The 14,286-nt window shown below is 45.7% G+C and overlaps 1 protein-coding gene across 1 annotated transcript in view; it reads left to right on the top strand.

Annotated features, from left to right (window-relative positions):
- The window catches only part of adam12a (ADAM metallopeptidase domain 12a), an 84,920-nt gene that overhangs the window by 9,274 nt on the left and 61,360 nt on the right, over nt 1-14,286 (top strand). Inside the window, exons 2-3 of the mRNA XM_030400202.1 lie at nt 3,123-3,238; nt 6,405-6,478. Coding sequence (XP_030256062.1) covers nt 3,123-3,238; nt 6,405-6,478 — 190 coding nt within the window. The remainder of the gene's footprint in view (nt 1-3,122; nt 3,239-6,404; nt 6,479-14,286) is intronic.

Below are 14,286 nucleotides of genomic sequence, written 5' to 3'. Positions count from 1 at the left end.
TTGGATTGTTTCATTGTGGTACAGATTCATCTAGTGACCCCTTGGGCCACCTAAATTTCCAGGTTAGGAACCTCAAAAATCACTCTCCAGTGTCAATGTTTGGTTCGTCCATTCTGGGCCACTGTACAAATGTGTTGATGCAGATCGTAGGTGCGAAGAGGAACCCCTCCCTCTGTATTTCAAGCAAACATTTGCTGTTTCTAGCTTCTAATATGTAAAAATGTGCTTTGTTTGTCATTCATTAGATTAAATGAAGAGTCATTGGGATTTGGACTGTTGATTGGACAAAAGAAGCGGTTTGAAGATCAATAGACAGAGCAATTCATTCAATTTATCGTTAAAGTAATTGGCATAGTAATATATAATGAAAATAATCTTTAATTGCACTAAACCAAAACAAAACGTAAATTGCTGATATCATATTCCATTTTATGCCCTTGAATCCCCCTAAATCCTACGCACTGGACCTTTAATCCATGTCTGGTGTGAATACGCCACACCTACCATTGAGGTCTAACCAGCAGGTCGTGTATTACAGTGTGTAAAACAGCAAAACATCGGCCGTACATACGGAGCACATAATAGGCTTTGTTATTTTTTCTTAACAACACAGCGAGTGAGAGCCAAGTTTATCACTCAATCCAGCCGGAGGCCTGTATCACATGTCAGTCCCCCCACACGCGAACAAACACGCACAGTCACATTTCCACGCACGCAGACCCACAATCCCCCAACCCGGCAGCGACTTTATTGAGGCCATATAAACGGGCACAAACTCTCCTTGTGTATGCCGGAGCGTAAAGGGAGCCGATCGCGGGCCAGAACCTCGGCTTTATTAAAACCCCTGTTTACACTCCCCTTTATTGAACGTATAAATAAGGCTTTGGGTTCTGGTGCCACTTTTACCGCTCCCTCACTGCTCCTGGTGGCTCTCAAAGCATTCTGGGGAAACAAAAGCCACTAACACACATCGGGCGCGCCGCGGGCCCCGCCACGCTCCAACTTTTACCGAACGCCGCCTCTCCCGAGCATGTGGAAAGAAAAATGACCCACCAGACTTTTTTCCACTAATATAACGCCATTTATAGGCGGGAATTGAACCTCATAGCGGACCACATTAACAGAATGGTTATTCACTCACGGGGCTTTGAAGTCGCTGTATGGTTGTGACCCTTGTCTTCAAAAGTTGATGTGGAGCATGCCGCAGAAAAGGCGGTGGCGGCGGCGGCGGCTGCTCCATCTGTGTGTGTGTGTGTGTGTGGTAATTTCATGACCACAATGTGGACTTGACCTCTCTCTGTCAAATCTTCTTCTCCCCCCCCGCCCCCCGTCGTCTGTTGTGTTTATCCATCCGTGCTCTCACCAAGGTTGCCATGCGTTCCCTTACTCAGCATGCCCACCTCCCCCAGACAGACGGTGTGGGTTTTTTTAGAGGACTAATGAGGGGCGGGATGCCTCTCCCCCGCTCTTGTGTGCGTGATGCCGTCCCGTCCTTGCCCGAGCCTGCTTCTCATCATCAGGCTGAGAGGCTTGGACGAGGACTGCTGAGCTGGTCACCTCTGGCTCTCCGCTATCAGCCGGGGCGGCTCTGTGATGAACACCAGAGTGGTCGGTTTCCCCCCCTCAGAGGAGAACCAGAACAAAGCTCAGCTGGGGAGCACTCTGCCTGACCTATGTTATTAATGCCGGATAATAAGCAGACTCAGCAATTTAGCCGGGGTGAGTCATGCGCAGAGAGACAGGAAAGGATGTGGAAGACCCTCGCATCTGCTGCTAATAATGACGGGTGATGAGCGTTTCCCCCGAGTGTGTTTCGTGTTTATAAGTGTTTGAAATGCGGCTCGAAAATTAAGAAGTAAAAAGTTTCAAAACATACATAAATTATTCCCAGGGCCACACGCACAACTTTTTCTCACAAGTCTCGCTGACATCATCCCCCCCCCCCCAAAGGCTAAATCTGTTCCCCTGCTGTGTGGAAACGCTCAATGGAGCGCCAGTGGAAGACAACCCGAAAACAAGCAAACATTTGATTTAGGATGTTTGCGCTGAAACAAATGGTTCTGACAACCCCCGCTGTTTTAGTATGAGACCCAAGCTCCGAGACAGCTTCCCCACTGCGGGGAGCTGATTACTGCAAGGAACCCTGTTAGCAAACTCCTCCAGCGGCTCACTGTTGCGTTCCGACTCTCTGTTTGCTGTGTGATGTATCCTTTTGGTGCGATTGCGGCTTTCTGTCTCAGCTATAAGTGGTGGGTTTTTCCCCGGCGTAGTGGCTGTATTTCTGCCACCACGCTTAGGAGACGTCGGCATTGGATTTGGGGACGGATATGTTCTTAAATGACTGGGCAACGAGAACCATGGCCGCTCGGAAGGCTCAGTTAACGCTGTCAGAACAGAGAGAGAGGAGATAAAAGCATGCTGGGAACACTGCCCCAAAGCTACTTCTAATCCCCGCACTGCATCCTGGACACTAGCCCTGTGCTAGGAGTTATCACAGCAGCAGCAGCAGCAGCAGCAGGGGCTCCTCGCTGCTCAAAACTCTCCGTTCCTGAAGAACCGCCGAGATTCCAGGCAGCTCGAGTGGCAGAGGAGGTGGTCACAGTTCCGCCACGGGGCCATCGGCTCTCGTCGCGCGACGTGCGAGAGTGCTGATTAGCGCCGTTGTGCTCGCGTCTTTGTAGCCGAGGAGACGGCGTCCGCTCTTCTGACAATCTGTAAAAAAAAGAGAAAAAAAAAAAAAGGAGGTGAACACGTGTTCAGGAAGGGGGCAAGGACGTATTGTCAGTTCGGATAATTGTTAGTTGTGATAAAACAAAAGCGTTCAGAGAGCATTATTTGTGTGCTGTGACACGGAAGAGAAAAAAAAGCCATCAAAGACAAACGCCGTGATTTTGTTCAAGTGACACTTTTACAAGGCAGCTGTAGCGTCAGGCTCGACACCAGGCTCGGGCCTTTTTAATGGCGGGGAGGAATTCATTATCAGCATTGTTTGTAGGGAAACGCTCCCACGTTGTTTGACGAGACGGACGCAGTCGGGTTGCACAGACGCAACGGCGGAAACACTTTTGAAGTTTTTCCTTGCGCGTCCTCACATGCTATTTTTATGTTTTTCTTTTTCGCAGGGGATCTTCTGACTGTTCGACACAGACCCACGGCGAGGCAGAAACACTACGGGACCACTGTACCTCTTCAGCGAGTTGGACGAGACTGGAAACCGATCGGCCAACTCCAATCCCAGGTGGAGAATAGCAGCTGACAGCGATTTCTTTCACACATTTTTTTTTTTTTTTTTTTTTTTTTGCTCTGCTTGTTGTTTTCGAACATCCGTTTGTTTATTCAGCTCTGGTCCAGATATCCTGATGTTACTGATTTGGTCTTGAAATTCATGATCCCCCTGCAGATGACTCCTTTAGGATTTCGGTTAGCTCTTCATAATCGCTGTAGCACCATCGGATTCATAAATCTAGACGGGCCATTCCTCTGCATCTAAGTGGGTGAAAGCTGTTTATTTTAGTCATTACAGGGCTTTCTCCTTGCACCACCGTGAGACCAGACACTGTATTTCAAAGTCCAGCAGGCAGATTGCCACGGAGCTTGTCCAACACATTCACGCTCTCGAGGGGATAAACCATTCCAGTCTCACGTCAGGAAGGAATTGGACAGTTTTACCCCCACTAATGGGAAAACTGTTGGTTGGGGGGGGGTTCAGACAAAAACAGCAGTGGGAGCTTCATTTCTTCAGGCGGACCTCTGAACTGGTGAGACAATGAAAAGGAAGTCCAGTTTGACATACAGACCCACGAGTTTCAAGGCTTGAAACCCTCCACAGAGTTAGGGAGTGATGGGATTTTGTAACCCTGACAAAGACGCAAAGTAATCTGCCAGGAATGCACAGAAGCATTTAAGTGATTGGCCAACATGTAACCGCTGTGCTGGATGAAGTCAAGTTGTGTTGCAGCACAAGTTTAGCCAGGTTCAAGATTTTTTTGTTGGGACGGAGCCCAGCTGCACCGCCAGACTGGTCTCTTTCAGTCGAGCTGGGGTTTTTTTTTTACGCAGGTATAAAGTTGGTCTGGATGTGCCTTTAAAGGGTTAGTTCACCCAAAAGGCTAAATTCAGCCTTGGCCTGAAAACAACAGGGAGAAAAATACATGAAATGGCTTCACACAGCTCCGCTAAAGTCTCCTGAAGCGCCAAGTTATCAAATTGATTTCGTCATTCACACCTTATTTTAAAGCAAAAGTTTTAGTGTGAACTCATCCTTTAAGTCTTCTATAATTATCTTTAACTCGTAAACCTGTTTAGCAAACATTCACACACCCAGATTGAATATCAATGAAACAAGGAAAAATGCATCTAGATTTAGAACTGAACTATATATATATTCCACATTTTTCTTTATGCCATGCTTTCATGAAAGAATGAATAGTTGTTGCCGTAATTAAATCCAACTCTGCACGTTGAGTCTCAGTCCTGGTGAAACAAATCCTGCTCACATGTCAGGACCAAGAAGACTCAGCTGAGTTAAAGGGTGCGTGACCATGTACAGTCAGGCAGAGGCGGCACACAGATAACCTCTTTGTGTTCGGGTTCAGCTTTTTTCAAGCTAAAAATCGACAGCTGCACAATATCTGCATCTTCGAAAGAAAAGAGAAAAACACCACAGGTCCCAGCGGAGCGTTAATGAAATGTTTGAAATCTGGGCTCCTTGGCTCCGCTTGGTGTTCTAATCCCAGACTTTACTAAAAAACAAAATACATGGCTGCCAGGCAGACTTAACAAACACAGCTTGTGTTTGCAGGTTGAGTCAATTCATTTGTGAATTAATTTGTTCTTTCGTAGCCAAACAGACAGGGTGCCACAAGGTTTCTCTGGGATGTTATTACCCAGGAAAAACAAAACAAGAACCTCAGATCATAGAATGCTCACGAAGAAGGCTCATTTTGAATACGCGGCTTGATAACTAACGAGCCTAAAACATGCAGTGGAGCGTTTTTTCCCGGAGTTGTCGTAAACATTACGTGGCGTGAGGGAGGTCCGGGCGTGCATATAGGAAGCCGTCTGAACCGAAAATGGCAGGAAGTTCAGTCCCACATGACTCGTGCAATGATACCGCCTAAAACCTTAAGTGTTCTGCTTCCACATCCTCTTATGATCCACTAGACATTCCCCTCCACAGGGGGTGATGGATGACTTAACCCAGAGCAGCGCCGCTCTCCACAGTTGACCCAGATTGAACTGCGCGTGTGATATGTTTGTGTGTATGTGTGGTTGCCCGGCGATATAGAGAATGTGGAGGATTTTTTTTCTCCCCCCGCCCCCCCCATTTCTGAGCAGAACACGAGAGGAGGGGAGGTTAACGTGCTGACATGTGGAGACGAGAGTGTGTTCTCCGTGTGTGTGTGTGTGTGTGTGTGTGTGTGTGTGTGAGGGGGCTGGTGAGCACACTCGGCGGCGTTCGTCGCACAGCGCGACTGACAGGAGTGATGTACGAGCCGGTGCCACTTCATCTGACTCTAACAGAGACACATGGTCCCGCTCAGTGTTGTAACTCAGGGGTGCAAAGACTCGTGGGGTTTTTTTCCTCGCGGGATTAATGTCAAATGGAATAGAAACATAAAGCTAATCCTCTCAGCTCTCTTTTTTTTTCCTGAGATACAAAGTCGCTTCATAAGGATTTGCCGCTCTCATCAATTGAAAACAGCCGTTTTCGCGTGTTCCCTGACAGCCCTGGGAGGCTCAATCACAGTTGTACCAGGATTGTAACGAATCACTGTTTGCTTATTATTGTTTTATAGTGATGCGCGGCGCAAATTGAATTATTTCTTTGAATTCAAAGCTTTGATTCATCCCCCGTGTGGATGGAAAGTCAGCTTAAGTCCAGCTTCACAGCAAAACAGCATTCTCCTTAACAGCAGAAGCAGACGGGGACTTGTTGAGGACTTGTGTTATTCCAGTGGCTCCGAATGAAATGTGTCAAATTGGAAATTCACCATCATAATAATGTTTTTAAGGAAAATATGTTTTATTCCACTTCTTTATTCAAGCTCTTTAGATATATATATATATTTTTTATGATTTGTCTACATAAAAATATCTAATCGATATGGAAAAAACCCCTAAAATGACTCCATACAGGTTGCCAGGTGTAATCCAACTGATTTGAAGTGTGAAGCTCCAAAAATGTTTTTTGAACCACGAAACCTGATCCTGCTTCCCATCCTCCACGAGGGTGATTAGATTATGACAGAGTTGTAATTTCTGGGTGAACTGATGCTTTTTAAACCGTGCTAACTAATTCTGAAACACTCCAACAGCAACCAGAGCAATCTTCTCTCAATCAAAATGCTCCCGGCCGGGAAACCAATCTTTCTCATCCCCTCTCCTGTCTGTTGTCTCATCAGAGTCACCCTGCATCACTGAAGCTCCTGATTGAAGCGGAAGGTGAACAGCTGCTCTTGGCTCTGGAGAAAAACGAGTAAGTGTTCCCTCCATTCATACTCCGGCCTTAGCTCGGAATCTGAGTGCTTTCTGGAGTACAAATGGATGACATATGCACTGCCCAGGGGCTACAGCTGGGGCTGCGGCCAAGTTTTGTGTCACACATAACGGGTAGGGAAGGAAAAGGAGGAAGTCTTTTCGCTTTTTTTTCGCGCTGCCAGTGTGGGCACGGCAGCGTTCCCCGAGCTTTGGTCTTCTCGTCTGCCGACACAAAGACTTGAAAGACAGAAATTCTTCAATACATCACACAGACATTGATGAAAACCGACATCTTCCTCCTTCTTCTTCCCGTATCTTTTCATTTGATCTATTGGCATAACACAGGGGAAGGAGGGAGCTTTGTCTGAGCGGAGCGCACGCTCCCCGCTCTGTGGATTAAGATACTGTCAACAGTGTCACCCTAAGGGGCCTGGCAAAGAAAGGGGGAACATCATTTGACAGATATTAGGATATAGGGATATGTACATTTTGATGTAGCTCCGGATCCTGGAGAATATTTGTCACCCTCGCATTCCTTACGAGAAAGGGGCTGACTGAACGCGGCCTCTGTCTCAGTCGACCCTCCGAGTCGCGTGCGTCGCCGCAAAGAATGGGAACGTGATTGATGGAGCAATATGTTCTCCATCCAGCTCCGCTGCCACACATGAGCAACCAGGAACAAGCAGAGCTGTCTGTGTGATAGAGGGAGAAGGAGAGAGGGAAACACAGAGAGGGAGGGAGAGAGTGAGCGGATGGGTTTTTATGTTGGAGTCGGCCATGAATCTCACTTGTTTCCCCAGATTTAATATATGTAAATTCCACCTGCAGACTGTGGGACAAAGCTTTCAACACCAGCGACCGCAATTTTATGGCTTACCTACTCTGAAAATATTTTGATGGGAAATCGCACTCAGTCTCTTTTCTGTCGAATAACATTCCAGCTCCGCACAGGTGGGGATTTTGCAAAGCTGACTTGCAGATTGTCACGTTTTTTTTTCTTCACCAGGCCCATTTGTAGCGGAGGAATTACGCTCTCCCGCAGTAAAAACATTTCATTTCGAAACAGGGGGGGGGGAACTTAACTTTTCCCCCTGCGATCGTCTGCAGCGGAAAAATAACCCACGAATTCCCTGTGCATCTCCCGAGCGATCCTCATCCAGCACGGCTGTCAACGACGTCCCATAGCATTAAATGTAAAATCCACAGTTGAGCTTAAACCCCGGGCCAAGAGGAACAAACAGAGAGAGGTGCAGTCTAGATCTCTGTAATAAGCTTGAGCTCGGTGGAAAGACTTTACTCAAACAAAACCTCCACGTATTCCAAATTTCAGTCCGTCAGAATTTACTCGCAGCGAGTCTTGAGAGCAAGGTCGAATTTTCATCGTCTCTGCTTTTTTTTTCCCTCACACACACACACACACTGCCTTCAGTCAGAATGCCTCTTCCGAACATCAAAATAGAGGCTGCTTCGTGCCGCGCATGTTTGACAAGACGCTTCACAATTGGGGACGAAAAGATTTGAAGCGGATGTGTGCTGTCGAGTGAGTTTTGCTCCGCGGATCAGTGCACCGGAGCCAGAACTGAACCTGCTGTGCTGATATTAAGTGAGGGGGGGTTCTTCGTCTGAGGTTTTGCTGGCGGACTGGCTGCGTGCCGCTGATGAAATCCAGTTGTTCAAACACAGCCGGCATCGGTGAGGGAGGAGTGAACGTGGTCCAGAATGAAATGATTTGAATTAAACCCCCGGATTTATTTCTGTTTTCTCAGGTCTTTGTTAATAAATATCGCCCGGCAACAAAACATGAGGGAGATGTGCTGAGCAGCTGAACGCAATCATTTTCTGTTGTACTGAGAGGCGAACATGCTCAGTGTGTGAACCCACATCGCCCCTGGAGTCTAATAGGGAGTAGGAGAGGTCGCAGAGGAGGGCGATTCACAGCACGGTATTTAACTAATGTATGATATTACTGCACAAGAAAAACAATAAAAAGAGCCAATTAACCACCACAGCTTCACTCTATAACGTTTCATACCCATTTAGATGCACAGTGAAAGGGGAATTCCACCAATTTCAGCGCTTTAAAAGGGGCATTTGATATCTATTTTCTCCATAACCGATTAAACAGTCTGTTCTCAGAGGGAAATAAGGTTCCCAGAACACTGTTTGAAGCTAGAAAGGTGGCAGGGTCCGCCACATATAAACAAAGCAAAACAGTATGAGACTGTGTTGTCGTTTAAGGTCAGTTTGTTCATTCAGTTTATTCAGTCATGAAAACAAAGAGTTTGTTTTCTTTCAGTTTGTGTAGGCATAAAGAAAACTGTCAATGAAGATTGAAACAATGGCGGTCTGCAGTGAGGTTGCATTGTGGTTATTGTAGGAGGCAGGTTTTGAAATGAAAGATATGTTTGAAATAATAATAATAAAAAAAAATATATATATATATATCTGGTTCCGCTTAATCAGTGCAACGCTAGACCAGTGGACTGCTTTTCAAAACATTACGCCTACATTACCCACAATGCAATTAAAGCCACTGAGTGTCATCACTGGAGGCAATTCATCAGTTTACATGCAGCTTACTCTGGAGCCACAAAAAGCTTTATACTACCGTTTCACATGTACAGTAGTTCTCCCCGCGACCTTCAAACACACTTTAATATGTTAAATTGGAGGAGTCACCCTTTAAATGCTGAGTTCTGAGCAGCAAATACCATAATCAGTAAATCAAACTGGGACAAAACACTCACAAACCATTGACTTCTTATTGTCACTGTGATATTTATGTCACGTTAGTCATTTATAATGTTCCTCTGCTCGATCCTCTCAATGACAATGTCCGTGACAATGACAACGATGGGTATAACTCAATTATTTCCATTCAATATCTGAGCCGTTCTGGATATCTGCTTGTAATAAATCAATGTTTCTTACTCAGCTGGTGAGACATGTAGTGCGAGTGTCACTGATGACATTCAAAGCCTGCAACGCGATCGAAACTATTCTTGAAAGCACAAAAGTTTGTGAGTCAGTATGGAGCGTTTCTTTCTCGTGCCTCTGATCCCTGGCATTAAGGACTGCGGAAGCGGGAGACAGAGGTGTCGGATGTTCCTGAAACATCCCTGGACACAGTCTGAAAGCAGCCTGTTGTCTGGATGGAAAAGGGCGCACGCTGCCTGGAGCAACATGTCAACCGCTCGAACTGGCGCTCCGTATCATGGTTCAAAAGATGGCTGCCTGAAAGCTCAAGGCCGTCTCCTTGTGGAAATGCTGCCATATTATGAGCCCATGCATCGCTGCGTCTTCAAATTCAAAACAATGGAGAATACGATTATTCTGACCTGTCAAACAAGCCTTTTTTTGTTGGAGATTTCTGCGTGCATAAAGAAGGGCATCTACGGGGTCGCAAGCACTCAAACATGAAAGTCATGTCATTATCATCAATTAAGGGCAACATCATTTTGATCATTCACTACTCCATATCTCTCTGGTCAGTTGGAGAAGCCTTTATGCAAGAAAGCCAACAGTGAATGGAGCCACTGAAATGCATGTTGCTATAACAGCACTTCTTTATGAATAGCTTTTGTCCACTGTTCAATGCCATGGATATAATTCTTCCAATTCTTGGTCAGGAGGAAGTTATCAGGGATTAACAACGTGATTCAAATCAAGTCAGCTCCAAGTGCTGTGATTAAAATTACCTGATCGAACCACAGGTGGTTATTAAACCATCCACCAGGCATAGCAGACCCACGGCATTGATGAGCTCAGATAGCAATGATGTCAATATAAAATGCAGGTCCAGGAGGTGAATGTTAAACTTTAATTTAGCATTAACCAGGCGAATACCAAACCTTAAACTAGCCTCACTGCAGTTCTGCTCATGCTCTCCTGGAGTTACACCTTTCAAAAATCAATAATAACACTAATTGCAATCTATTTATCCCAACCATGATCCACCAAGAAAACTGCAATCTTTACTCTTGATTTTGAACCGCGGAAACACAATGTTGCATTAAAGTGAGTTCTTTTGTTGGGGGCAAGCTTCGGATCCATCCAACTCAACCTGCTCCTGTTTGCCAGATCTGAGCCACAAGCAGGCCATAGCGTAGCCACATTTTGAGCGAGAGTTAACCGAATAAACCAGAAGTGGCCCAAGTCTGGCCCACGGATTCACTATTCAATGGAGTTATGTGAAGTTTAGAAACAGAAATAAGATGACATTAAATACTGGAATCGCTACAGTTGTCCTCGTAGATACAGTAAAAGTAGATAGCGGATGCCTTCAAGATCAATCGTGATCTAATGGAGTTGGATCACCCACATGGAAGATAAGTTAATCACTGTTATCTGCTGCACTGAGTCTGGCTCCTGATCAATTTAGTTAGTAGATGACAGTCTGAACAAGCTCTATACATTGCCTATGCGTCATGATGTTGCCCTTTTCTTCCTTTACTACATTTCAGAGCAAGTCTCTGACCCCGTTTCCGCCATTTAGCAGGCCGGTGTGGGCGTGTGTGTGGGTGAATGAGAAACTTTGTAAAGCCCTTTGTTCTGCTCAGGTAGAAGAGGCCTATATATATCCGTCCATTTACCATTTCAAGTGTAGACATTCATTTATTCAGTGTCTTGCCTCAGTGGTGGAGGAAAGCCCTGAAGGCTTGTGCACATCGACATCAGTGGGGACAGTTGCTGAGCTTTGACCACTTGGTATGAGACCTATTCTAGCCAAGCTGTTGTAGCAACTCTTGCTGCTTTGTGGCTCTGAATGTGAGGCCTCCGGACGTATCAAGATGAGTCCCAAGATGGGCAGGCAGCATGCTCTCCGTCCTTGTTTCCCTTTCTAATGGAGTGCAGGATCACTGAATGGTGGCCTGGGGCTCGTCAGCTGGGTGGAGGATGTTCTCCGTTGCCTGCACTTGGGGTTTCTCCTTGCTCTTCATGTTGTTTGGCCTCAAGCATAAGGGGTCTGGAGGGTCGGCTATCCGTCTTTTGGAGTCTTGTGTGCCGCAGAGACAAACATGCACAAAAGAGCAAACACAGATGCGCTTATACACACTTTAATCTGGCCTTTTCCCTGGACAGGGGGCAGGCAGAGGATACGCTTCCTGAGTAGAGGCTTGGCTGCAAACGTCTTCTATCTCTCTGCTGTTTGGAAGAACAATAAAATTCACCCTGGACAGGATCCAGACACAATTTGTCCTACTTTGGGTATTGGGTTTTGGGGATGTTATTTGACTCTGTATCTCAGACTGGGCTTTTGCTGGCCAGTGACCTGTTGCTTCTCTCAAAGAAGACTTCCTCGTGTCTCACATGAATGGAAACAGCCTCTCGTGGGGAACTGAACAAACAGAGGGCTCGACGCAACACAAATAACCAAACCTTGCTGGAAAAAAAGGCATCTCTGTGACCTCCTTCGTAGAGTCATTGTCCTCAGCTGCTGAGCCACAAGCAGATTGTTTAAGGAATGTCAAATCCAATGACACCCATGTGCATCAAATCCTTTCCGCTTGTCATCGAGCCAAGACTGAGACAAGGAGTGGATCATATCCTTCCCCAAGTCAGCAAGTCAGGAATAATACAAGATGAAAACAACCTTTTTTTCTTGATTTAACCCTCGATCCCTGAAGGTGAATTTCTGTAGTTTTTGATGGAGGGTAATGTTTAGCGGGCAGTCTCTTTTTTTTGTATTTAATTGGAAAAATATTGCTGGTTGACCCTGCCACTGGACAGCTTAAAACTGTTTTTCAGTTTTAGGTATTTCTTATGTTAAGACAGAAATACCAGTATGCTTTAAAACATCCATCTGCCCGTCGATCCGATCGACCCGCAAGACCGAACGACTGATAACCAACCAACCAACCAACCAACCAACCAACAATTCATTTTCTCCTGCTTAAGCTGAGCAAGGTATTTAGGACATGCCTCTCCCCAGCCACATGTTCCTTCTGGGGTATCCCAAAGCATTCCTTGACCAGATGAGATGGGAATAGCTTCAGGCAAATTCTCGGTCTACCCCGGAGTCTCTTCCCAGTTGGGGGTGCCCAAAAAACATGCACTTCCAGAGGAAGGCGTCTTCCTTTGAAAAAGTTTTTAAAACATTCCAACAATAAAAAGTACAAAGCAGTAAGCAGTCTCATCTTATTTTTAGACTTTCAATACTTTTTATGAATCATAAACGTGACCTTCCTCTTGTTAAGATCCCATTAGATACCTCCCATTACTCACGTGTCAGCCCTGCATCCCTGCATTTGGAGTGGGATTAAGAATAGACGTTCAACTTATTCGAGGAAGGGGAGGCGATGATGATAAAAACTGGTGATTTGAATTCTCCTTTCACCAAGGCACTGAAGCATGAGACACTGTATGTCCTCTGCCTGTTCTGCTCCCCTGTAATTACCATGGAGATGACATCTAATTAGAGCCTTGCCCCTGATGATCTTATCTGGAGCCAACTGGTCACATCTATATCCTCTGTCAGTGCGTTACCAGCTTGTCATCTGACCTATTAGTCAAGCATTCCCAGAGAAACGGAGGCGCATGGGCAGTTAGATTGTGGGCAGATGAGTTGGATGATTGGCAGGTATGCGCTGTACATTACTGTCAAACCCCCCCTATGAATATACACAAGAACTTTAATATGCTGCATGCTTGCACCAATGCTTGTTTATTCTCTCTGCAGACACACAAACACGCTTTCATCAACAAAACTCAGACACGCACATTCACACACCATGTTCGAAAATTCAGAACCACCGAACCTTATTTCCAAGAGACGGACGCGCTGAGGTTGACTGTAGCCTTTGTACCTTTCTTGTTACCCTTGTGGCTGTGAGGCCATGATATACTGTGATTCATTAGTTTCAAAGACGAGCCATGGAAACGGGCTCGTCTCCGTCATGAGCCTGCGCCTTTTAACTACTTCCTTCAAAAGGGAATTTTTTGGAAAGGAGCTTCCCTCTTTTGAATTACCTTCTCAGAACTTCCAATTATTTTCAAGCTTAGAGCAGCAATTAATATGGTGGACTCCATGTTCCTAATTAATTACCAGGCGCCCGGTAACACTGGAAAGCTCTCAGAATGGCTTGTTCCTTGTTTCAGGATGAAGAAGGATGAGATGCTCATGGATCTGTGTCCTTTAAAGATCTGTTTCCTGGTTGTCTGCGTTAATGCGTCTGCGTCTACTGCTTTTGGAAGCCTTTTATCCCAATGTAACCTTCAAGCTTACTTCAAAATCCCTGTTCATTTGATGTCACTTTCTGATCCCCTCATTTGGAAATTTTGTGCTCAGGCTAAACTGTAGATAACCTCCAAAGAGCTCTTTAATGTAGTATTCATTTTTATGTTTTTTGAAACAGTTTTTCCAGGATGTTGTCACTTTATCAAGTTTGTCTCCAATTGAGATGTTATAGGAAAACCAAAAATGTCATGCCTCTGTGCTACATTTCTTTACTTAGATTCCCCTTCAGTTGTGTTATTTTCTTTAAAGTATTTTTTTGGCCTTTTGGCTTTATTGATAGAACAGCTGAAGACTTGAACAGGAAACAGGTTGAGAGAGAGGGGGAGTGACACGCAGCAAAGGGCCCCAGGCCTGGAGTTGAACCTGGGTCCGCTGCATGGAGGACAAAGCCTCTGTACATGGGACGCCGGCTCCACCAAGTGAGCTAAATGGTGCCCTCCTTCTGATGCATCATAGGACTCAATATGCTGCAGGGAAATCTTGGGTCCTGACATTTAAGTGGATGCCACTTGTCACAGATCACCCACCCAAATGCTCTTACAGAACAAGAACAACACCCCCTCATGGTA

Source organism: Sparus aurata, chromosome 20 (genome assembly GCF_900880675.1).
Source record: "Sparus aurata chromosome 20, fSpaAur1.1, whole genome shotgun sequence".
In the NCBI taxonomy this organism is placed as follows: domain Eukaryota; kingdom Metazoa; phylum Chordata; class Actinopteri; order Spariformes; family Sparidae; genus Sparus; species Sparus aurata.
This window is presented reverse-complemented; position numbering and strand designations above follow the sequence as displayed.